At 45.9% G+C, this 25,275-nt stretch overlaps 1 protein-coding gene across 1 annotated transcript; it reads right to left on the reverse strand.

Annotated features, from left to right (window-relative positions):
* Positions 1-8,621: 8,621 nt before the first annotated feature.
* Positions 8,622-22,870, reverse strand: PLEKHO1 (pleckstrin homology domain containing O1). The gene is made up of 6 exons (XM_021004344.2): positions 22,787-22,870; positions 21,828-21,974; positions 15,275-15,415; positions 14,341-14,445; positions 13,879-13,980; positions 8,622-11,715 (listed from the first exon to the last, which is right to left on the reverse strand). Exons 1-6 carry the CDS (start codon positions 22,814-22,816, stop codon positions 11,014-11,016), a joined length of 1,227 nt encoding a protein of 408 aa, XP_020860003.1. The 5' UTR covers positions 22,817-22,870; the 3' UTR covers positions 8,622-11,013.
* Between the last annotated feature and the right edge of the window lie 2,405 nt (positions 22,871-25,275).

Genomic DNA, 25,275 nt, shown 5'->3' on the forward strand with positions numbered 1-25,275 from the left:
TGGGCAAGTCACTTCACCCTGTTTGCCTCAGTTTCCTCATCTGTAATAAGCTTGAGAAAGAAATGGCAAACCACTCTGGTATCTTTGCCAAGAAAACCCCACATGGGGTCAGGAAGAGTCAGAAATTAATGAAAATGACTGAACAACAAGTGAAAATTAAGGTGCAAAGGAGACTTGGACTAAAGGAATGTTTAAAGGTGAGCACAAGTCTGGAAAGTGGAGCACCATGTCCAGTGCTTGAAGTAGGAAGAAGGCCCGTGTCACAGGACTGCAGAATATGTTTATAGGAGTAAAGCTTAAGACTAGAAAGGTAGAAAGGAGCCAGAATCTGAAGAGATTTAGAAGCCAAGCAGAAGACTTTATACTCAATCCTGGAGCCATTGGAGTTTATTGAGAAGGGGTGTGGCAAAGGTCAGACCTGTGCTTTGGAATATCACTTGGGCAGTTGAGTAGGGAGAGACATGATGCAGGGAGACTGGTTGTGTATGCAGTAGTGCAGCCATGAGGTGAGTAGAGCCTGAACCAGGGGGATGGCTATGTGAAAGGAGGAGAGGGGGCATATATGAGAAACGTGAAGGTAAAAACGACAAGACTTGGCAATGGATTGGATGTGTGGAGTTAATGTGGAAGAAGAGTCAATGATGACACCAAACTTGGGAGTCTGCATTACTGGAAGGATGGGGGTTCCCTTGATAGTAATAGGGAAGATGGGAAGAAGGGAGGGTTTGGGGGGAAAGATAATCAGTTCTGTTTTAGACCTATTGGGTTTAAGATACCTACAAGACAACCAGTGTAAGATGTCCAAGAGGCAATTGATGATATGAAACTAGAACTAAGGAGAAAGATTAGACATGGATATAGAGATCTAGGAATCATCTGTAGAGAGAGGATTGAAATCATGAGATCTGGTGAGATGACCAAGGGAGGTAGTATAGAGGAAGAAAAGAGGACCCTGGACAGAGCTTGGGGCACATCCATTGTTAGTGGATATGACCTGGATGAAGAACCAGCAAAGGGAATTGAGAGGGAAAGATCAAACATGTAGGAGGAAAACTGAAAAAAAGAGCAGTCTCAAGAAACCTAGAGAAGACAGAGTATCCAGAAGAAGGTGATCAACATTGTCCAAGGCTGTAAAGAGGTCAAGAAGGATAGATTGAGAGAAGGCCGCTAGATTTGGCAATTAAGAGATCATTGGTAAATTTGGAGAGAGCAGTTCCAGACGCATGCTAAGGTCAGAAGGCAAGTTTCAGAGGTTTAGTGAGAAGAAAGGAAGGTGCAATTATTAATTGTAGATGGTATCTTAAAAAGTTAGGCTTCAAAGAGGAAGAGATTTAGGATAATAGCTAGTGAGGATGGTATGATCAAGTGATAGCTTTTTTTTGGGGGGGGCAAGTCACTGGGCCCAGGATCACACAGCTAGTAAGTATCAAGTGTCTGAGGCCAGATTTGAACTCAGGTCCTCCTGACTTCAGGGCAAGTACTCAATCCACTACACCACCTAGCTGCCCCTAAGTGATAGCTTTGTAAGGATAGGAAGACATGAACATGTTTGTAGGCAGGAGGGAAGGGGCAAATAGACAGAGAGAGAATAAAGATTAGAAAGAGAGTGGAGATAATAGAGGGGGCATTTTGCTGGGGGAGATGGGAAGGGATGACGTCAAAGATGCACGTAGAGCGATTGCTTAGGCAAGGAGAAGAGCCTCTTAATGAGAAACAGGGATGAAGGTGAAGATAGTGAGAGAAGACATTTGAGTAATGTGAGAAGATGAAGGGGAAAGGTGGGAGGTCAAGACTAATGGGCTCAATTTTTTCAGTGAAGTATGAGTCTAAGTCCTAAGGGAAGAGGAATGGAGGGAGATGCCATGCAAAGTCTGAGGAGGGAAGAGAAGTTTTAGAATAGCCAGGTTGACTGGGAAAACAAGTCTTTTAGGGAGATGTGAAAGACTTGCCTTGCTGTAGTAATGGCCCAGTTAAATTATGTAACATAAATTTGTAATGGAAGCTGTGATTTTCTCCAGCCCCATTCAGTAGCACATAAATGAAGGGGGCAAATTGTGGGAGTAATTCATAGTTGGGGTTTGGCAAAGCATGATCAGTGATAAGGCAAGGGGGCAAATGATTAAAATGTAGTATGGATAATGTAGATTTGAATTGATTCACTGAAGCATCAAGATAGGGAAGGAAGGAGAGTGCAGCCAGTACAGGGGTGATCTGGGGAAAAAGTTGAGGGTGAAGTCATTGAAGGTTATGATGAAGACAAGATTAGGGGTGGTAAGGCACAAGAAAAGATGGAATCATAGGAAGTTATGATCAGATAAATGAATTTCAGAGTTCATGAACATGGAAGGGGCAAGATTGAAAGTATGATCATCGCTGTGTGTACCTAAGGTATTGTGTAGGAGTAGGTCATGGGAATTGAATAGGTCAAGGAATGGGAACTCAGGGCATTTGAGGGATATCATTATGTTGAAGTCTCAATATGGGGGCAAGAGATGGGGAGGAGAGTCAGACACTGAATTCATTGAGGAAGTAAAGAATGTCCTGGGGTCATTAGATAATCACCAGGATCTGGATTGGGTGATAAATTTGAATGGTGTGAACCCCAAAGGAGGAGGGGTGATGATGGTAGAGAAAGTATCTGGATTTGGCAATGGAGAGCAAGGACCAGTTAAGGGGTATGAGCAGAAGTGCAGCCAGTACTGGAAAGTATTTTCTATGAAAAAAGGAGTGATAATGGAAAAAAATTTAAGACAAAAGCAAGTTTGCAATTTTTTAACAGGTATTCCAGAAAGTATAGTAGAAGGGATTGATAGATCTGGAATGGAACGTTGGGGGCCGGGGGTAGGGTTGTAGGAGTGAGAGAGTAGGCAATTGGGGATGGGAAAATGGGGTTTGTACTTCTGTACCTGGGTGTTTAGAATTACTGGAATGGAGATATTATAAGTGGGTGGGAGTGTGCTGATAAATGAGGAATGAGTCTAGTAAGAGTATCAGTGGTTGGGAGAGGTCTATTGAGGGAGGCAGGTGATTAGATTATTCAATCTCCTCCCCTGAGGTCTATCCTTATAGTAGGTGGTGATGTTATGTCCAAGTAGGCCCATCTTACAGTAGGTAGAAACTGTCAGTTCAAGGTGGATCAGGTCAGGAAAGACCTCTGGAGACCAGGAGAAGTTGCTGGAACAAGGAGGGCCTAGGGGAATGACCTAGGTCCAGGCTGATGAATTGAAAGCTTCCCTGAGAAGTCTCTGGAGAGGGACTGGGAAGTGAGTGTCCTAGATTGGGGTTGAAGTAGGGCTTCTTGGGGAAACCCTAGGGTGAAAACAGAGGGCAAGACTTGGGTGACCTGGATCCAGGTCCAAAGTAGGGCTTCCTGGGAGGTCTGTAGAAAGAAGATGAGTGGTTATTTCAAGGTTAACACAGGACTCCTTGGGAGAAGACTGAGGGCAGGAGGTGAGTGGCCTGGATACTCTGACTGAAGCAGAGCTCTCTGGGAAATCTCTGAAGCTGGACAGGTAGATAGATTTGGGCTGGTTAAGGCATATATTCAGTATGTATGTGTATCCATCTTCTCCATTAGAATGTAAGTTCCTTGAGGGCAGGCACTATTTCACTTTTGCTTTGTGTCCAGGGCTCAGCACAGTGCCTGGTGTTTAACACGTGTCTATTGATTAGTTCTGCTTACTTAACTGTGGGACATATGGTATCAGTTGAAACAAGTCTCCCATGTTTCTCTGAATCCCTCATACACTTGGTGATGTTTTTTTGGTACCACTCTAATTCATTCCTTGTTTCTCTAGAATGAATAACTTTAAGCAGTGGTCCAGCATGCAGCAGACTTGGATCGAGCTGTGTTAGTGAGGATTGGCCTTTATTTTGGTCTTCATAGTTCACACACAAGTAGCTCATTTGGGGCCATGTGGAGTTAATTCTTGTACCTCTGAGTGCTTTCTTTGTCCATATCTTCTTTTTCTACCTCTCGATTAACTAGACCAGTTCTGAATAGCTGTTTAGAGACCTGATCCTGCTGGTGGTGCAGTTCTAGGTGTAACAGCCATTGCTCCTATAAGTACATATGAGATAGGATGAAGGAGAGAATGGGATAGCAGAAAAGAGAAAATTAGGGAAATGGGAAGAACTAGCAATCTTTCTAATCCTTTAGGCCTCTTGCCTAAAGGTTTATTCACCTTCTTAATGAGCACCTGAGATTTCTGTCTAGTGCCAGGTGAATTTGAATCTTTTAGGGCAAAGTGCTTGGAAAGAATAAGCGTATAGAGCCAAATCCTCCATGCTGTATATGTATTAAGTTTCCACATTCACGTTGGTAAATTTCCTTCTGCCAGAGAGCTCCTGCTGGGAGCCAATTAGACCAGGAACTCCTTGAGAGAAGAAAGCATGTTTCTCCTAATAGACAGAACTTTGTCAAAGAAAGGACTCCTCCTTTCTCCACTGTATCAATCTGTGGTGCTGAGACTGAGGGGTGTTTTCCATGCTAACATCTTCCAAAAGGAGACACCCAGCCCTTCTCTTCTCCCCAGCCCTATTTCATGGTCAGGAAAGTTCATTCTGCTGTCAAAATCGTCATGTCCCAGCTGTACTTTTCCTGTGCTTTGTTCCTCTTACTCAAATGTTAAAAGTTAAATCTGAGATGAAAGTCTGAAGACCTGAGGGGATTGGGAGGAAGGAAGAAGGGGTCTATAATCCTCTTCTATTGGCAGTTTTAAATCTACATGCCAATTACTAAGCAAAGCATTAGATTCACTCTCACTTCCCCTTTCCTAGCTCTCCCTGACAAAGTCAAAGTGGTGGTGGGGCACCATTTCTAATCTGTTTTTTCTCTTCAAGCACTGAGGGGAATCTGGGAAGAGAGAAACAGAAAGATAGGCATACACAGAAAGGCAGAGATTGAGATGATACCTTCTCTCCACCTCATATTTCATAGTCCTTGGGTAGAGAATATTTGTCCATATGTAACCGGGTTCCCAATTCCTTCGACTTTGGATCATTTCCTCTTTAGTCAGATAATAATAGCTAACATTTGTGTAGCACTTACTATGTCCCAAGCACCTCCTTAAGCGCTTTACTATGGTCTTATTTGATCTTTACAACAACCTCATGAGATGGATGCTATTATTTTTCTCATTTTATGGATGAGGAAACTGGGGCAAACAGTTTAAGTGACTTGCTCAGGGTCACACAGCTGGCTAGATTTGAACTTCAAGTCTTCCTGACTCCAGGTCCAGCACTCTATGGTGCCACCTAGCTGCTAGATAATAGTGAGTTGGGATCTAAGGGTGGACATTCCTTCCGCCTCTACTTTGTCCTCTTTCCACTTTAATCCCTCTGTTTTGTTCTTCCCCGCTCCCACGCTGTTCTCCATTCATTGGAGCAGCAGGGGAATTCTTTGCATGTGCTGGTCCAGTTTTGTGTTCTCTTGCTCAGCAAGATGTGCAAGGCAGCTCGGTGGACAGCATGTGGAGTCATTCAGACCCATTTGAATACTCCCTCAGACACTAGTTGTGTGACTCTGAGCAAGTCATTTAACCTTTGTCAGCCTCAGTTTCCTCATCTATAAAATGGGGAAAATAGTAACAACCTCATCAGGTTGTTATGAGGATCAAATGAGATAATTATGTAAAATGCCTTGTAAACCATGAAACATTATAACAAATGTGAGCTATTATTATTATTATTATTTTGTTGTCCAGAAGGGGAGGCAAGAATGAGACAGGGGCTTCTGAGAGTGTTTCCGAAAGTATCATGTGGTTTCTGAGAAGTCCCTGACTTGATGGATGACTAAGGTGAGAGGGGTGAGGTGGGGATAAAGAAATGGAAGTGCCTGAGGTAGGAGATGCCCAGAGATCACCCTCACATACGGATTAAGTTCCCGTTGCTGTTTGTTTTCCTTTAAGCTCACTTCTGTCTGTGAATAATAAGTCCTACCCTGGATCCCTCCTAAGCTGGCTTGGGGAGTTACAGTCGCTGAGCTTGGGAAATGAATAGGGTGAGAATGCAGACACATCTGGACAGCAGCGTACAGTCTCACCAAGTTCCTACCTATGTCCTCCTGTTGGAGATGCCATCTGTCTTCCCCATTTACTCTCTCAGGTCCCTTGTCCTCTTTCATCTCTGCCCCCCCCCCAACTCAAAGATTCAATCTTCAAAGAAACATGGATGATTTCTACAGGGTAGGGAGTGGAGGGTGGGTGTCTCTGGCTCCATCTCATTTCCTGAGCGCAGCAGAGCTGCGAGCTGTTCTAATTGACCTCCAGGGTCTCAGCTGCGCTAAGTTGGGTGATGGGTGGATATAGTTAGGCCTGTAATTAGTGCAGGGGAATCTAGGTCAGAGCAGTTGGAGTGTTGATCAAGGGGGTGTGGGTGGGGTTAGTGATGGACAACAAATAGGTTCCCCAAGGGGTGGGTGGGGGGGAGGGAGGTTGCTGAACTGGAGAAATAGATGTGGTGAGACACATAGGCACATATGGACTTAAGAATATGGCCACAAGGACAGACACACAATTGTGTGTGTGTGTGTGTGTGTGTGTGTGTGTGTGTGAGTGTGTGCGTGCGCGCGCGCGTGTGTGTGTGTGTTCCCGCATTCATTTGGGTTTCTTTCCAACTTTTCCATATATGGTGCTGCTCTAGAGCAGGCTGGGGATTGGCTGCTGTAGTTGAGAGACCGGGAGGTAGGAAGACAGCAGAAAAACAGAAAAGGAGCAAATCCAAGGCACCGAGGTAGCGACGTTCCCCATGCCAGGCGCTGCAGCCGGGCAGTCTGCGGCTCGCAGAACTAGGCAGTGTCAGCTTCCTTGGGAGGTTTGGAGTTGGTTTTCGGGAGTGAAGAAGGGAGAAAGGACTGAGGGATCCTGCTGTTTTCTAGCTTCTTGGACCTCGGTGGAGTCCCAGCTTCCGTCTGAATTGGGAGAACGGGAGAAAGCCTTGAGGGGCAGGGGGAATGATGGGGGCAGAGTAGAGGGAGCAGAGCAATTCGGGAGATTGCTGATACCCTCAAAGCACATACAAAGGAGACAAAACAAGCTGCACTCGAGTTCTTCCACTTCATGAGACAATAGCTCTTCCACTCCTCTTTTTCCTAAGACAGACCAGAAACACCCCCTAGCCTTCTGCTCGAGTCTCTTATTCCATAGCCCACTTTGCAAGCTAGGAGAGTAGATGTAGAGGCAGACGCTAGCAGTGACTGGATGGTGAAGCCCAGCGGAGGGAGATCCTCCTCTTTCTACTGCTTCCCCCAAATATTGGCAGCTAGTTCCTTGTCTTAGACTGCTCACTTTCCCCTATCCGGAGAATCTTGAAAGTTATCCTCCCATATCCCAGAATATTTTTGTGCGAAGATAAGACAGTAAATTTGTCATTGGCAAAACGGGAGTGGAGGTAGGGAAGCGGTGTGTGTGTGGTTAAACATTTTCTGGAAAATGGCTGATAGCTCATAGACTCAAAATTTTAGAGCTGGAAGACCCCTTAGAGATTGACTCCCCTCCCCCCAAACCCTCTTTTTTTTTTTAAACAGATGAACAAAGTCAGAAGAAGTTTAAGAGATTTTCCCAGGACGACTAGCTGGTGGTAGAACTTGGACTCAGATCTCCTGTCTCCCCATTTAGCAAGTGAGTTCAGCATCTGATAGTCTCTCCAGCCTCTCTCACCTACTTGCTCCTCTCTTCCCTCTCCCATCAACGCTGACTGGACAGGTTCCTATATAATCCACACAGCCACAAAAGATGAAGAATAATGGGGGACAGAGGGTGCTGTCTGAGAGAAAGGGATGAAATACTCTAGGGGCAGCTGGATAACAGTGGATAGAGGGCTGGGCCTGGAGTCAGGAAGACCTGAGTTCAAATAACTGTGACCCTGGGCAAGTCACTTAACCCTGTTTGCTTCAGTTTCCTCATCTGTAAAACGAGCTGGAGAAGGAAATAGCAAACCACTCCAGTATCTTTGCCAAGAAAACCTCAAATGGGATCACGAAGAGTCAGACAACTGAAATGACTAAACAACAATAATACCCCAGGGGTGGTGGGAATGGGAATGATGTAGTCCCACTGCAGCGCAGGGGGAAAGAGGCTAGAACAGGGATGAGGAACCTGTGGGACAAATCCTCAGGATCTGTTCTGTGGAGTTTGGATTCAGTCAAAGGGTCCAACTTGAGGACGTAGGGGGCCGCATGTGACCTGGAGGCCGCAGGTTTCCCCATCTCTGGGCTAGAAGAATAAAGCATTCTCAGGCTTCATTTATTAAGCAGAACTGCCTGAGTTGCTGATCTAAAAACAGGTCTATAAAGGAAGATGATACCACTGACCTGCAGTCAGCAAGGCATGAACTTTGAACTTCTTTTCTAGTAATGATGACAGACTTGTACTAATCCATCCACACAATCATAACTGTAAAATGGTCAACAAAGATTGAAAGGGCAGACACTCAAGCCTTGAAACAGAACGGAACAATTTAGGTTAAGCCAGGATTGAGTTTGTGAACTTGACCTCATTAGCACCATATGGTAACCAACTGAGCTAACAGGTCTATGGATAACAGGAGTATGGATTGAAAAGATGAATTGTCCAGTTTCAGCATTTTGCTAGGGAACTGGAGACTCACTTCTGGGCACCTGATTAATGTGTGAATTAAAAAGCATTTATTAAGTGCTTACTATGTGCAAAGCACTGGGGATACAAATTGAAAATGAAGATAATTCTGTGCTCCCAAGGATCTCAGTTCTATTGGGAGAGACAACATCAACAGAAGGTTCTAGCTGTAAATCAGATGGAAAGGTCCCTGGTCTTTAGCATATCCCTTAGAGCTTATTCTTATTGGGGAGCCTACTTTGACTTTTCTCCTTTTCTCCCTTTGGCTCCCCTCTCTTTAGTGTCTCCCCCATCTCTCCAGGCCCCCGGCAACCAAGACTAAGTGGCATGTTTTAGGAATACATGTCATTCCTGCTCTTTGTCTCTCCTCTTGTTACGTGGGAGTGACTAGGGAAAAAAAAGGAGAAAAGGGGAAAACAGTGGTAAAATAAAATGAAAATAAAATAAGATGGAAGATTTAGAAATAGAAAGAAAGTGTAGATTGAATTCAGACTGGGTGGCCACAAAACGGTTGCTTCTGTTTGCTGGGCCAGGGGATTTTGGAGGCCTTCTACCTTTAGCACCCCACAATTGTATTTTCCTCTTCCGGTAACCCCCAAAAGATTTCTGTCATGGGCTGTGGGGAAACCAATCTTGACATTGAAGGCCCAAAGCAGCATACTCTGCTCCCTTCCAGAGAAGGTCCTTGCTAAAGGTCCTGAGAAGGAATTTCCTGACTATGAAGAAGTGGAGAGATGAAAGATTTGGTGGAGGTGGAAGGGTTATCTTTCTGAGTGGGTTGGCAGGGGGAGGTGACATCAGGAGGAGAAATGGAATGATCTTAGGTGCCAGCCTTGGGTTTGTGAGGTGGTAAAGGTTTATGTTCCTCTGAAGTACTACTTTCCTTTATCCCTCTTGCTTCATTTCCAGATAAATTAGGGAGTCAGAGGGAGAATGTTGAAAGGGAAATGGATCTTTCTCTTTGATTTGTCTCATTGGTCATGTCCCCTCAGATACTTCCATTTTCCCACACACAAACGTTCCTGTCCCCTTTGCAGCCCTAAGTCCTAGATTGAAGGGTTGAAAGATACCCTGGGGAATAGAACCAAGAGGCTAATAATGCAGGGATCTTTCTCTCTCTTTCTTTCTCTTTTTCTTTCTTCTCTGTCTCTCTTCCTTCCAGAAAGGGCCAGTTTTAAGCCTTGTCTCTATCTCTTTCTTTCTTGAAATCACTGACACTTCTTTTCTCTTCCCTCCCCTCATCATTGTTGCAAATGGTAGAGGACAAGAAGCAAACAACTTGAAGTCTAAATTGTATAGGATCTCTCATGAATAAAAATGCAAGGAAGCCCTGGCACCTGTAGGTGGACCAAAGAGGTTTGAGTCAAGTGGGGTGTGTGTGTGTGTGTGTGTGTGTGTGTGTGTGTATGCATGTATGCATATGCATGTGCATACAAGCACCCATGCACTCCTGCCCGGGTGTGTGCTCCTTCCCTGGTGTGAGTTCCTTCCCGGGTAGAAACTCCCTTTCAGAGACAGGGACAAGCAGTCTTGGGGGCAGACAGAGTAGGGGTAAGGACCCAGAAAACTCTGGCTTGGTTAAAAGAGGAACATGAACATGTGTTTGGTTTTTCCCCTCTTTCTTACCCAGCATCCTCCACAACCAAGTTTCATTCTTAGATCAGTTCTCCCTTGGGGTCAGCTCTCCCTCATTCCCCTGCTAAAGAAGCCCCACCCTCTGGAGGAGCAAAGAGAATGTAACCTCTTTGTGGTTACACCATAAGCATCATGTCCTTAAACTCATTTTGGGGTGGAGGGAGAAGTAAATACCAAAATAAGAAATAAAAGAGAAAAAGAGGGAGCTCAAATCGCAATGAGGGGCTGTTAGAAAGATCCTATCCGATTGCTGTTTGGATTCTACAGATTATCCTTCTTTCCCCACTCTGAGCCCCCTTCTCTTTATTGATAACCAAAGGTTGAAACAGATGGAAGTAGAACCCGCCTCCCCAGGGTCTGGACTTTCTGGCTAAAATGTCACCCTTAGTGGCCACCCTGGGTAAGGGCATAAAATGATTATTCCCTCTGCCCCCATCAGACTAGGATTTGAACCATAAACACATAGCCTCTGTGTTAGGGTAGGCTGGGTCTCAGGGACTCCTCCCCAAGCCTCTAGCAGTGGAGTCAGATAGGCTCCAACATCTCTTCTCTCCTCTTTGGGTCCAGATCTTTACCATTCAGTAGAGAATACCTCTCCCTCAAATCTGGCTCCAGAGGGACAGGGGGAGGGATCAAGGGAGGATTAGGCACCAGCAGGAGCCATGAGTTTGGTTTTTTTTTTTGATTGTGGTAAATTAAAAAACAAAATAAAACAAAACAAGCCCTATCCCAGTGTCTGCCCATCCCTCCCCCCAACGTGTCCTAGAGCCCTCTTTCCCGCCCCTCACATCAGGCTTTTCCGGTACTGGCTGTGCTGAGGAGTATGTCTGAGTTGGGAGTCTGGGGTCTGAAGGTCCATCTGTCTGTACAGGTCCCTCAGCTCCCTCACCTCCTGCAGTACTCTCTTTGCCTGGCTCCAATTGGATGATGCCTCCCCGAGCAGTCGCTCTGTCTCCAGCAGCAGCTGTTCTGACTCAGAGTCAGGGGGAGAACGTGGAGGGTCCTTGGCCTTTCGTTTCCCATCCCCCAGCCCCTGCACCTCCGCCAGCAGCTCCTGAGTCTTCTCCAGTTTCCTGGCTACCAGGTCCTGGATCCGAGACAGCTGTCCAGGGTGAGGTGGGGTTGGGGTGGAGTGATCCTCGGGCTGTGGCAGGCCGTGGGCTGGGGCAGCATCCCGCTGAGACAAGATTTCTTCCAAAGAAGCACATCGTCCTTTCTCCGAGGGCGTCTGCTTCTTGGGAGCCTGGGGAGTATAGGGGGCCCCCTTGTCTGGCTTCTCCCAGGGCCGAGGAAAGCTACGGCCCCTGTCCAAGGCGGGGTGGATTCTGTCTGACTCCGCCCGTCGCCGGCCTTCTGCCAGCTGGGCCATTGACTTGTCCAGGTCAACTCGGAAGCTCTCAGCACAAGAAGTGGGTTCCTCAGGGGAGGGGTCCTCCTCTTGAATCAGGTCCAAGGTCAACATTCCATCAGAGGTAGAGGTTGAGGCCTGCATCAGGAAGTACAATGACCATGGTCGTGAATAGAGATATTGGGAAGGACTACCCAGGCAAACATTCCTCCTCTCTGGCTGATGCCTTCTCCAACTCAATTCCATGTAATAAGTATTTATTAGACGCCTACTTCGTGCTAGAGAATTGAAGACAGGGAGGAAGCAGTGTCTGCCTTCAAGGCTCTTTTCTAACTGTCTGATGATAATTTACACTTGATTACTTGAATCGATGTAAGGATTTTTCATATGGGGGGAGGCCTGGGTCACTTCTCTTTGCCCCAAGCACCCGATGTAAGGTTCCATACAGAGAAGATATTCTGTATCTCCTCATCCACAACCCTCTGGGTGGGTGGGGGTGGAAGGGCAGTGGTTACTGAGGCACCTATTGGTATAGTGGACACAGTGATGGGCCTGGAGTTACAATCTGACCTTAGACTCTACTAGCTAGGTAACCTGGTGCAAATCACATAACTTCTATCTACCTCAGTTTCCTCAATTGTAAAATGGAGACGATAATAGCACCTACCTCAAAGGGCTGTTGGGAGAATCAAATGAGGTCATATTTGTAAAAGGGGCTTTGCACTTTAGTTTGGTACACAATAGATGCTATATAAATGCTTATTCCCTTCCTCCTTCTAGCTACATGATTCAGCTCCCTCTACTCTCCTGATCTCCCCAACCTCATACTGAGACCTTAAAAAACACCCCAAAACAAAACAATATTCGGAATACTAAACACATGGACAAATCTGTAGCAGGTTAGCAAACTTACGAAAATATGTTAATCGAGACTGACATTTATATAGTGCTTCATATATACACTGTCTCATTTGAGCCTAACAACAGCCCAGTGATAAGCCACCTGGTTGACATTTTCTCATATATTATCTCATGATATCTCTTGTAGTGTTTTGGTTTTTTAAAAATTCTTGTAGTGTTACTTACATTTTCTTATTTTTCCTCTCTCCTTGACTCAAGGGTCTTCTGTCTCTAATCCTTCTTCCACAGAAATAACAAAGTGATATTCCTAAAGTACTAGACCAGGGATGGGGAATCTTTGGCCTCGAGGCCTTAATAAAAGGATTTGTTCTGTGAAGTTTGGATTCACTTAAAGGGTTGCACTTGAGGACCTAGAAGGCCGCAAGCTCCCCACCCCTGTACTGGACTGACCATATCACATTTCCTCCGCTAGGATCGTATTTAAATTTTTCTGGCATTCAAAGCCCTTCCTAATCTGTCTCCAATCTACTTTTCTAGGTTTTTATTCATTTTTTCCCTACATACACTCTTAAGTCTAAACTGGCTTTCTGCCATTTCTCTCTCTCTCTCTCTCTTTTTTTCTTTTTAGTGAGGCAATTGGGGTCAAGTGACTTGCCCAGAGTCACAGGGCTAGTGAGTGTTATGTGTCTGAAGTCGGATTTGAACTCAGGCCCTCCTGACTCCAGGATTGGTGCTCTACCCACTGCTTCACCTAGCTGCCCCTGCTATTTCTCATATACAGTATTTCATCTGCCATCTCCAGGCATAGACACTGTCTGTCCTCCATATCTGGAATGTGCTTCTTCTTTACCAAATTCTGCCTCTTAGAATCAATCCCTGCTTTTCTTCAAAACTCAGCTCAGACATTGCCTTTTACATTCTGATTCCAAACCCTGCTGCCCCTAGTTACTGGTGTCTACCCCCACAGATTTCCTTTATTTTATTTATACTTACATGTGACGAGGCTTTCTCCCCTAATAAAATGTTTCTTGAATTCCAGGACTTTTATTTTTGTCTTTGTGTTTCCAGCACTTAGCAGGGGTTTAATAAATGCTTGATGATTGATTGACCTTTCAATTAGACAGTGTTCCTTGAGGGTAAGGACTTGATGTATTATGTATTAAAATTTTTTTGTGTGTCCTACAACCTAACACTTTCTAGGCAGGTGGTATACATTAAATATTTAAATATTTATTGAATTAAGGGTTTGGTAGTGATCCATAAAGCATAATGGGAAACTAGGATGTTTTACAATGTACACAACCTTTAGAGACTAATGGCAAGCAGGATTATCACACCCATCTACAAAGATGTACCCTGGTGCCATTTTACAAGATAAAATCTTGACCTGGATGGAAGAGGAATCTCAGCTAGTATGGAAATTCTGATATTCTTACGTACCACAGCCATTAGGTGTCCTCGGGTGGGGGGACGTCGAGAGTGCTGGATTTTTGCTCTGTCACGGGTGGGATGGGCAAGGTAGCTGTCCTCTTCAACAGTGACCTGGGGATGAGAAGACTTGTGTTCCCTACAGCCTCCCTCCTTCTGTCTCAACTTCCCTGAAAACACCTATACTGGGGAACAGATCCTGTGACCTGTCCCACAATACATTCCTTGGATTTCAGGATACCCTAGTTTTGAAAGAATCTCTAATCTGTTCCCTAAACTCTGGCCCTCACATCCTAAAGTTTGAATAGAAGACCTGGGCAAGAGAGAGCTAGGAAGGGGATAGGAGGAGGTAAGCATGAGTTTGAGAGAGAGAGGGAGTTGGAGGGGAGCAGGTCGATGGGGTCAGTTAATTTGGTTTTCCTCTTGGTGCTAGCTAGACCTGCCCATCTCCACACTGATCCCAACCTCACCAACCTCATCCAGGATTCGATTCTTGGCTCGGGTGATGGCAGAACTGAGGGCGTTAATCCAAGACTCCTTCTCCTCTGGACTCACTGCCAGGAAGATCAGGTTGGGTGCCTGGTTGGGGGTGGGGGTGAAGATTTTGGTTATAACCTGGGGATTACAGTTAATGCCCCTATCCCTGAGGGTGCCTTGGAGACTTAGTAGTGAAAACACTAAGATGTCTTATCTGTTTTGGTCCCACCTTTTCCAGGAGGGAGATTCTATTTCTGTTGTCTTCCCTTCTCTTTCCCCTCCCCACAAACCCACACCACCTCTTTAGGGATGCCACTATGCCCCGCTACCAAACTGTACAACTGGGCACTCTGTCTTGGAAGTGATTATGAATTGAAAGGGGAAACATAGAGTCTCGGGCTTTGCTGTGCTGGCCCCTAAGCTCAAATGAAGTATGGATGTGAAGGAGAGAATATTGAGAGGGACACAGGTGATTATGGGGCTGGAGAAGGGAAGGCTGGTGGTTGGGGGCAGTGAAGGACAGGGAAAAAAAAGTCTTTACATGTATGAAGGAACATTTTCCAGGAAATGGGAGTGGCTGCTGTGTGTTCACTTAGACAAGAGGAAATAGGTTTAGGCTACAACTTGCCTCTTAGGGATAATATAAGTATTCACTCCCAAGAGAAGTAAAAGGGCTTTCTTCTCTGGGCACATTTAAGAAAATAGGATGGGTATCAGTGGGCAGAAGAGAAGAGCCTGAGGGACTGGGGAAGATTGAGGGATGAATACTCCAAGAAAAGGTCAAAGTTGATGGGGGAGCCTGGGGACTGTAGACTTGGGAGGTAAGAGAACTCACTGAGAGAAACAGTGAGCCATGTGCATGGGAGAGATCTTCTCCACAGCGCTGTGTACAATAAGCGTCCAGGGGGCCAAGGCGGTAGGGACGACATACCATGTTCCCAGGCTGTTTGGAGTGTGCCAGGGTAAACTTGCTGTGATTCTTCTTGCTCCGGCTCTTGGATTTCCGAAGCTCCTCGCATTTCTCATAGTCGCTCAGGTCAAATACTTCCTGGACATTTTTCTCATCTTTTATCTAAGGGGCGGGGGCGGGGTGAATTGGTGTGGGGGGAGATAAGAATTATTCGGCCCTTTCCCCCATTAACTCATTGGTTCAAACCAGCCCAGGGAGAGAAAAAAACCAAACCAAACCAAGAAAGTCTGGGGTGGTTGCATGTCAGGAGGCTCTGAGAAGGTACCACAGAGAGGGGAGGAATTGGGAGGGCTCATTTGTTAACTCCTAGCTGGAGGATTTGTTCATAAATACCCTATTCCCCTATTCTTTTCCACCAGAACAGACACCCCATTTTCTCAATCCCACTCTTCCCCTCTTCTCCCTTATCCTTTGGAGGACATAATTTAAGTGACTCAGCTCATCCCCTTAGTCTGGAGAAGGCAGGGACAACCTCTGGAATCTCTAGAGGCTCCCAAATCAAACTCTCTTCATCTTTCTCTCCAGGTTCATTTTTAAAACGTTCTCTTAGCATCCTCTCATATCCTTTCCCAGAGTGTCCCCTACTGTTTTCTGAACAGTAACCTTGAACTGGTTCTTGGGTTTGTTTGGGTCTGATTAGGTCAGAGGTAAGCAGAAATCATCTCAATGAATTTTCCAAATGAATTGGTCCATGGTCTTAGACTGAAGGAGGTAAGAGAGGTTAAGGGCAGGGAGGATCCGCGTGTAGCCTCCCACTATAGTGACGTTTACTGTGGGTGCCCCTCGCTCTGCCCCTTCTCAGCCCCCACCTTTACTATACCTTTTTATAAAAAGATTCATCTGCCTCTTGTATTTCAGGAGCCAGATTGCTATAGCAACGGAGACTCACTCCCTATGCGGTAAAGTTTGTTCAGTACCGCTAAAAACTACGAATGCTTCCCCCTCTTCTCAAACTCAGGCCCCCTTAAAGTCCTGTGTCAATTCAACCTAGACTCATTGAGTCTATAAAATCATCTAATAACAACAACAGCTAACATGAATACAACACTTTACAGCCCACAAAGTGTTTTCCTAAAATTATATGTATGTATATGTAGAGAGATAGAAGATGAAGGGGTCATATCTGGAGAATAAAATTAAGGGATGAGAGAGGATTATATTTGGAGAAGAAGAAAGGGAGTTAATGGGGGAAAGGGCCGAATAAAGTAGAATGGGGTAAATTATCTCACAAATAAAAAAACAGAAAAGAAAGTCTCTTACAGTGGAGTGGAAACAGGGGAAGGTGAGAGGGAATGAGGGAATCTTATTCTCATAGGATTTGGCTTAACATACACATTCAATTGGGTATGGAAATCTGTCTTACCCTACAGAAAAATAGGGGGAGAAGGGGACAAGAGAGCAGGGGGATGATAGAGGGGAGGGCAGATTGGGAAAGGGGGTAATCAGAAGTAAATACTTCTGAGGAGGGACAGGGTCAAAAGAAAGAATAGAATAAATGGGAGGGCAGGATAGGATTAAGGGAAATAGAGTTAGTTTTTCACAACATGTCTACTCACATGCTACTGGGAAATAAGAAATACAGGAAATGGGGTACAGAAGTCTATCTTGCCCTACAGGAAAATAGAAGGGGAAGGGGATAAGAGAAGGGAAGAGAGATAGAAGAGAGGACAGACTAGGGGAAGGGATATTCAGAATGCATGCCATCTTGGGGTGGGGGGAGGGGGGAGATGGGGTGAAAATTTGGAACTCAAAAACTTGTGGAAGTGAATGTTGAAAACTAAAAATAAATAAATTTATATTAAAAAACAACAACAACAAAGTGTTTTCCTTACAACACCACCACGAGGTAAAGTATTGCAAGCACTGTTAGCCCCATGTTACAGACAAGAAGTCTGAGCTCTTTAGAGGTTGGATGACTTGCTAAATCAAGGTCATAGACTAGGAAGTGGTAAATCCCAGGCCTTCTGGAGTAAGCTCAATGCTTCTTGCAATGAACTGCTATTCCTACTCTTCTCATGCTACTTCTGCCTGTACCGGCACAGTACCTAGGTACTTCTAGGTACTTCTAGAGACACAAGAGTCTTCTAAAGAAAATACTCCACAATCTCCTTGCACCACTGCATTTTGAGAATCGAAGGTTCCTTACTGTTAAGAAATATCCCTTGTATCTAAATCTTAATCTTTCCTGTTGTAGTCTCCTAAGAATCTACCCTTATTTCCATGGCCTTCTCTGATCGCAACAAATCAAACTTCCTTAACCTTTCTTTCCAGGTTCATTATTAAAACTTTCTCTTAGGATCCTCTCCTATCCTTTCCCAGAGCGTCCTCCTTTGTCTTCTGAAGCTGGGGGACCTAGAACTAGCTCTTGGGTTCATTTGGGTTCATTAGAGGTCAGAGGAGGCACTCTTAATCAATTCCCCAAATGAATTAGCCCACAATCACTGTGCCTGTGCTTAAGGGCGTTAGAAGCAGTTGGAGGTCCATAATGGGTATATAGTTGGGGAAAAGGTGGCATCTGTTACTGTTTCTCCACTAGTTGGGAGGCCTGGTGTGAGGGGTGCCTTTGAGGAAAAGCAGGCCATGGTTTCTGAAAGAGAAATAGCTGGGATGAAAGAAACACAAACCAATCTCCACATGTGTCTCCTAGTGCTGGCCTCGTTACAGATAAACACACAACTACATGTAGCTACATGTCTCCCAAGTACCCCCTGGGACACAGCCCCATGCACAGCAGAGTCCCCCCAGTCAGAGATAACAAAATGTGCACACTCGGATACAGAATTCTGAGTCACATATGTTTTAGAATTACAAGCCTGGCACTCCGGAGGCTACTTTGCCCCTCCTCCTGCTTCCAAATAAAACTCTTGGCACCATCTCATATAGATGCAGGTTTCTCTACCAGTCCCTAAGCCCTTATCTCCAACTCCACTCTGCACTGTCTACGTGTCCTTTGGAACCAAGAACTGCTTTATAGTACCGAGCACTGCAACAAAAGGTTCATCCTCTCACCCTCCCGGCTACAATCTGGCTTATACATCTACTTGGATTTTTTACATGGTTGGGATCTCTCAGACCTCTTCTCTTCTTATCTCCTTAGACTTTTTGGGGAGAAGAAAGGAATCAAAAACTCCGAAGCCATATTGGTAGAGGTGTGGCCAGACCCTGGCAAGGGGCTCCTAAGTCAAGAACAATTCCCAGAAACATGGGGCAGGGACATACAATGATGTGTCACTTCTCTTTCCCCTCCTTTCCCAGAGTTAAGAATATCAACAGAGACCAGAAGTTATGGAAAGGAAGGCAATGGGTGTGTGTAAGGGAAGGGGCATAAGAGTGGGTGGTTTGTTCTTTTTTTCCCAGAGGAGGGGAGTGGGTTCACCTATAATCAGAACTGAGAATTTGGAAGAGGCTATAGGAAAAAGGGAAAATTGAGATGGATACTAGGTAAGATGGGGGAAGAAATAGACAGAAGTGATATAAGAGCGAATACTTCAAGCGATCAGGGTCAGGGAGTCTAGAACTCGGTTTCCTTCTTGAATTTTATTATTATTTTTTTCATCAAAAAAAATCTCTAAAAGCCACCTACAGAATTATTGATCTTTTGAAACTGCCCCTTCCCTTTCTTCGCCTCTATGTCCCATGCAGAAACATAGATGTCTATAAAAAAAAGACATGTCCTGACCCTCTTGCTCCAGTTATTCCAAAATCCTCCTGAGGGAGATTTATATTTCTGCAATGTCAGCACCACTTATCTTGAGGACCCTCAAATCTTTCTGGAAAATGGGACCTTAGTGCTAAGAACAACACAGGCTGTTTTGGGCTGGGCATTTGTGAGAGGTCAGATCACCCCTAAAGAAACTCTCTCTTGGTATTTCCTCCTGGGTTTGCTTGTCTGTTCTATGGTCCCTAGGGCTGAAAGGTAATTGGAGGAGAAGGACGAATATGGGAAATTTACTAGGAGTGATAGGTATAAAGACAAAGACATTCTTGCATCATCGTTTTCATCACCATGACTTGCAAATGCACTTTATATATGTTAACTGTTGATCTTGTATGAAACAACTTACAAATGAGCTAAAATACAACATACAGTGTGTCACAAAAGTCTTACTGCAGTTTTAAGTGCAGTTTCAAGTCTATTTAAAGCTACTAAAGCTTAAAACTTCACTAGGATGTCCACTCTGTAACCTTCTCTTTAAACTTACATTTATTATTCTGAGTCCTCAAGACTCAGTCCTGTCAGTGCTCAAGTACTTTGGGGAAAAGGGCTGCTTTGGCCTGAGATGGGGGCATGATCACCAGTTGGGGTGTTGGGGAGAAGTTATGAGGGAAGTGTGATAACTTTCATACCCTTCTTTATGGCCAAGATGAAATCTGGGGCCCTATTAGGGGCTCCTAAAACTTAGGCTGATTTCTACATAAAAAATGCCTCACAAAGAGGGTAAGACATTGATCTATTTGTTTCCCAGATCACCTGATGCCTTCTTCTACCCTAATCATTTCTGTTGGAGGAGCAAAGCCACACTTTGAATCCCTGCTTTTGGATAACCTCTCCCATAACTAGCCAGATGCTGCTGATTCACAGAACACTAGACATCTCCACCTGAGGTCATTCCATCCCTTCCTCTGCCTTCACACTCCAATCTTCCTCTCCCATAGGCAGGGGTCAGTCACCCTGAACCTCCCCATGACTACTCCCTTGCTAAAACATAGACAAGAAAGGGATGCCCTGTTTCCTTTTGTTCCTTCCCATTCCCTCCTCCCCCTCACCATACTTGTGTTTCCCCTCGTGATGTGACGTGTGGGAAGTCCTCCCTGACTGTTCTCTGACGTTTCCTGCCATTATGAAGTTCAGGGAAAACAGATGATACACTTTGACACTTGTTCAGGAAAGCCAGAAAACTGTGGAGAAAATCCTCTGCAGGAATTTCATCTATGTGTATATGTGACATTGAAGGGATATTTTCCTGTCAAATTCCCTAGAAACAAATCCGCTTGATTCCTTTTTCTTTCTTCCTCTCCTCTGGGCCCAGACTTTCTCCAGTATTCAGATAAAGACCCAGGCCCCATGCTGACTTGAACAATTGAGGCTTCCCTCTTAAAGAGAAATTTTGAGGGTAGAAGGTTTCCAGGTCTTTCCTACTCTGCTACAACCTGGATTTCTCCTGTGCCTGTAAGTCTCCAGGCTTGGCCGGAATGTGTATGAATACCATAAAAGGATTCAGAATAAGAAAAGCAGGGGGCTCTGGGAAGCCAGAATTCAAGGAGGATTTCCCCCAGTCAGTGCTGGGTAGGGAGAGCCAAGGCAAAGGAAGTCACACTGTCTTGACTGGGAAGTCTAGGAAGAGTCTCCCAGCTGTGTGACACAGAGGTAGAAAGGGAGATGAAATGACTTCTGGCCAGGGGGTCAGTTTAGATTTCTCATTACTCTATAAACTGAGTTCTGTCTGTAAGTCAGCTTTTTTTTTTCTGGTTTGAGATACTAAGTCCTTTTCTTCCCTCCAAGGAAACACACAGAAAGCAGGGGATGGGGGAGAGGGAGAGGGAGTGTAGCGTCCATGATCTATGACCAGGACCTGGGTATCCTAAAGCAACATAAGCTGAAGTTTCTAGTTTAACAACAGAACTAGAGCTAGCTGGGGGAAAAGACAAAGACTGTGGGTTACATTTTCCCCCTGTGGTTTCCTCCTTCAGGGAGGCAAAAAAGAGGATAAGCAACCTTTACTCTGGTCCCCAATTGACTTGGAAGTTTTTTCTGTCCCTTTTCTTTTCCTGGGCGGTGAGGGAGGGAAAAGAGCATAATGGACACATAATAAGAACTTAATAAATGTTTGTTAAGTTGAATAGTAACAAATAGAATCCCCCAGCACTCACAAACCTATATGCTCTATCCCAGGTCATGTTGAACTGACTTTCACATATCACAGTGATCGTGTGCCCTATGTGTGTTATTCTATCTCCCTTATGATTCAGTGCAGCTGAGCTGTTGATATGATCAATGTATGGCCTGGATAGAAACAGGAAAAGGGAGGGAGGTTGGCTGGGGGCTGGGGATTGGGGGGTGGTGGTGGTGGACTGAACAGAATGTTTTAGCAGCAGCAGAGGAAACAATTCTGTCTGCAGATGGAGGCTGCAGACAGGACTGGGGGTGGGGTGGGAGGGGACATTGGGGGAAGGGCTCCCCATTTATCAAAAGGTTTTTTTTTAAGTCTTGGGATAAAATCACCATTGTTATCAGACAAATGTATGCAAAGGGAAAACCACCAACTAGGCTTCAAACTCCACCTCTGCCACCCAACTCAGGGCATTTCTCAGCGAAGGGCAACCTTGTCATCGGACAAGGTGTGGTGGAGGATAGATAGACTGCTCCCTCAACTTGCTTTGGGAATACTAAATATGGTTTATGGGGGTGGGGCGGGGGTGGGGAGGTAGAAGCGAGGGGATGTAAAAGGCTGATGTAGAGAATGAGGGAACGTGGAGAGGAGAGCTGGAGTGGTGGGAGGCAAGGGGATCCTACCTCCTTCTCAGAGATGTAGAGCTGGTCCCCTTTCAACACCACGTAGCGGTTTTTCCAGATCTCCCTAAAAATCCCTTTCCCACAGAATTTCCGCACCCAGCCGACCTTTTCAGGCAGTGCGGACTGATGGTTTCCATCCTGGGGCCCCTGCCGCAGGGGGTGGGGGGTTGGGGAAGATAAGAAGCACATTATTAAGTGTTAATTTCTTCTTTCTCCCACTCTCCTCTAGCTGCTTCCCTCCCCGCCTTCTTGATCACCCTAGGGGCTGGAGAGACTGGGGGAAGTCAGTACGATTCTCGCGGGTCCTCACTTTTGGCAGTCAGTCCCCTTCCCCCATCATGACCTCCCTCAGCCTGAGATAAACAGCTGAAACAACCCAGGAGAGGGGATGCAGAGTCTGGGAGCTCAGGCCTTCGGGAGGGAGAGGGTGTGAAAAAGTGGGGACTGGTGACTGTCCTTCTTTCCCCCTTCTCCCGCCCCAGCCCCCATTTTCCTCTTTCCGAAGCGCCTGGGGTTAATGGCATTTTATTCTATTTTCATTGTCTTTTTTTTCCTCTCTCCACCGCAGAGCACGATGCAAACTGCTGCTGGTTTCCCAGTGGAGAGGAGGTGGGGGTAGAGGAGAAGCTGAGGCAAGTACTACCCATCTCTACTAGGCTCCCCCCAGCAAAAAGCACCCCTACATACTGAAGGTTCTTGCTAGCGACTAGGGTGACAGGCTCAGGGATCCGTGGGAGGTAACTGTATCCCATAAATTGAATGAAATGTAAAATGTTCAGATTGGGATGGCAAAGGAGGAGGGGGAAGGGGAGCGGGCGCGGTAGGGGGGAAGGGGACAAGACTCTGTGCTCCCATGGTCCCTGCCCCCCCCCTCAAAACAGGCCGGAACCCCGGAAGGAGATGGAGGGGGTCCTGGTAGGAGAAAGTCAACTGAATTAGAGGAAGCAAAAGACACTCACCCTCTTGGTGGAATTGTTCTTCTTCATCATCCCGGGTGGGCTCGGGCAGAGGGGAGGGGGTGGGGGGCCGGCCCGGGGTCCCGGTGGCGGAGGCCGGTTTGATGTGGCTTGTTCCAAGGGGGAGGGTGTTGGAGATGCCCCCGGCGCCGCCTCCGCCTTCTCCTCCGCCCTCTTCTAGACTCTCCCTGTCTCCCTTCTTTGTAGCTCCGGTTACACTAAGGGCCAGCCTCCCTCGCACTCACACTCTCACACACACGCATGCCTGCCCCCCCTCGGCTCCCTCTATCCAGCCCCCCGCACGCCTCCCATCCCGATCCCAGCGCACGCACAAACACACGCCCGCTCAGGGTCTGGGCTCTCCTCCGACCCGGCTCTCTCTGGGCAACCCAATCCGCTCCAGGCAGCTCCATCCACAGTTGCCCGCCCGGGCCCCGCTGACGTCGTGAGTTCAGAATAAAGGGCGAATCGTAGAGCCCGACCTACTGTGCAGCTTCCCCCTCCCTCCTTTGTTTCTGACTCACCAGGGGTAAAGAAGAGAAGAAGAGAGATCGAGACAGAGAGACACAGAAGAGAACCACAGAGAGGGCCAGAGAGATGGAGAGGAGGCACACAGACAGACACACAGTGAGAGGTGGAGCCAGAGAGACTGCTAGAATCAGCAAGACAGACAGAAACGAGCTCGGGAGGGGAGCCCTAGAAACAGATGGAGAGTCCCAGGGGCAGGGGGCGCAGCAAGAGATCATAGGATCAAGACAGGGTTAAAGAGACACAGAGATTTTTAAGAATTAATATTTTGGAGTTTCTTCTACAAGGCTTGACATTTCTCCATTTTGGACTTTCCCTTCAAACAAGGGAACGTGGTAGGTAGGACAGCTGTAGGAGAAGGGGAGGTGGTAGAGAAAGTGGTCTGAGGAGTTTAGGTATCATGGAAAAGTTTTCTGCTTTTTCTCTTCCAGGGGAAGACTGTGGGTGAGGAAGGGCATCAAAAGGGGGAGGGAGGGACTGAGAGGGAGTAAGTTCTGATTGGGGGAAACCTTGCAGCCAGCCCAATTCTAGGAGAGCCTGTGGTTCTGAACCTATAGCCTCAGTGTCCTCAGCTAGTCTCTAAAGGAGAGAGGACTGGGAGTGAGCCAGTCTTCCTTCTGTTCGTAGGTCCACTCACTAGGTGGCTTTGGACCAGGTGGCTTTTTTTTTTTTTATCCATCTGTACAGTCTGCCCATCGGTAAAATGGAGAGAATAGTGTCTTCTCTACTTTCGGATAAAATGAGATTAGAAATGACAGCTCTTTGAAAGTTAAAATACTGTAGAAGTGAAGGATAATTAACCCTGTTGGGAAAGAAGGGGGAGGGAAGGATCATAGATGGACAGTGTCTGTGCTCATGCATTGTCAGGCTCTAGATTAGAGGAAGGCTACCCCCACCCCCAACCCCCAGTACACTGGATGGACCCTCCTGTGAATGGTTTGTAGGAGGACATGGACCAGAGTTACATGAGAAGACAAGGATAGTTTGAGATGTGCGTGCTGTCACATTAATGAGATCCGTGATCCACCAAATTATTGTTAAGATCCCTACTGGTGGGTGGGAGAGTGTCATATTCCCCCCCCCCCCCCCCCCCCGCCGAGTTCACTTAGGAGTGGGGACAAGGGTTAGGGGATGTCCTACTTAGAAGCTGATAATAAACTTGATGAGTGTTTCCCATTTTTTCCAGTGTTTCTGACATGCCTATAAATTTTGTGACAAAGACCAGGGAGAAGTCTGCCTCTCTACTATCCATATGCCTTCCTACACTGCACATCCCAGCCACGTTAAATAATAATGATGGCAATTCCTTACATTTATATGGCATTTTATGGTAGCCAATAATTATTTTTACTGTATCTGCAGAATAGCTCATAGAGCCGGCTGATATCCCATTTAACAGATTAAGAAATAGGTTGAGAGGTTGTGATTTTTCTAGTCTCTGAATCTGTCTAGTTTCAGTCTCTGAACTAGGGCTAGAACCTCTCCCCCTCCCCCTCTCTCTTTCACACACACATACACACACTCTATATCCTTCTTGCTTTTGCTGCCTTGGTTACCCACAACCTCTGTCTTCTAGCCTACTTGTCAAAACAAGCAAAGAAGAATGAGGAAACTCAGGCTATTTTGATATGACATCAATCAATCAACCAGCAAGTAATTTTATTAAGCACCTGCTGTGTGCCAGGCAATCAAGGAAGGAGAACAAGCATTTATTGACCTACTATGTGTCAGGTGCTTTACAAATATTATCTCATTTGATCCTCACAACAACCTTGGGATGTAGGTGCTATTATTATCCCCATTATACAGTTGAGCAGACAGGTTAAGTGACTTGCCCAGGGTCACATAGCTAATAAGTATCTGATTTCAGGTCTTTCTGAATTTAGGTCCAGGCTCTATCCATTGTTCTACCTAATCAGGATACAAAGACAAAAATAAAAGTCCCTGTCCTCAAGATAATTATG

Source organism: Phascolarctos cinereus, unplaced genomic scaffold (assembly GCF_003287225.1).
Source record: "Phascolarctos cinereus isolate Bilbo 61053 unplaced genomic scaffold, phaCin_HiC Scaffold_5;HRSCAF=322, whole genome shotgun sequence".
Taxonomy (NCBI): Eukaryota; Metazoa; Chordata; class Mammalia; order Diprotodontia; family Phascolarctidae; genus Phascolarctos; species Phascolarctos cinereus.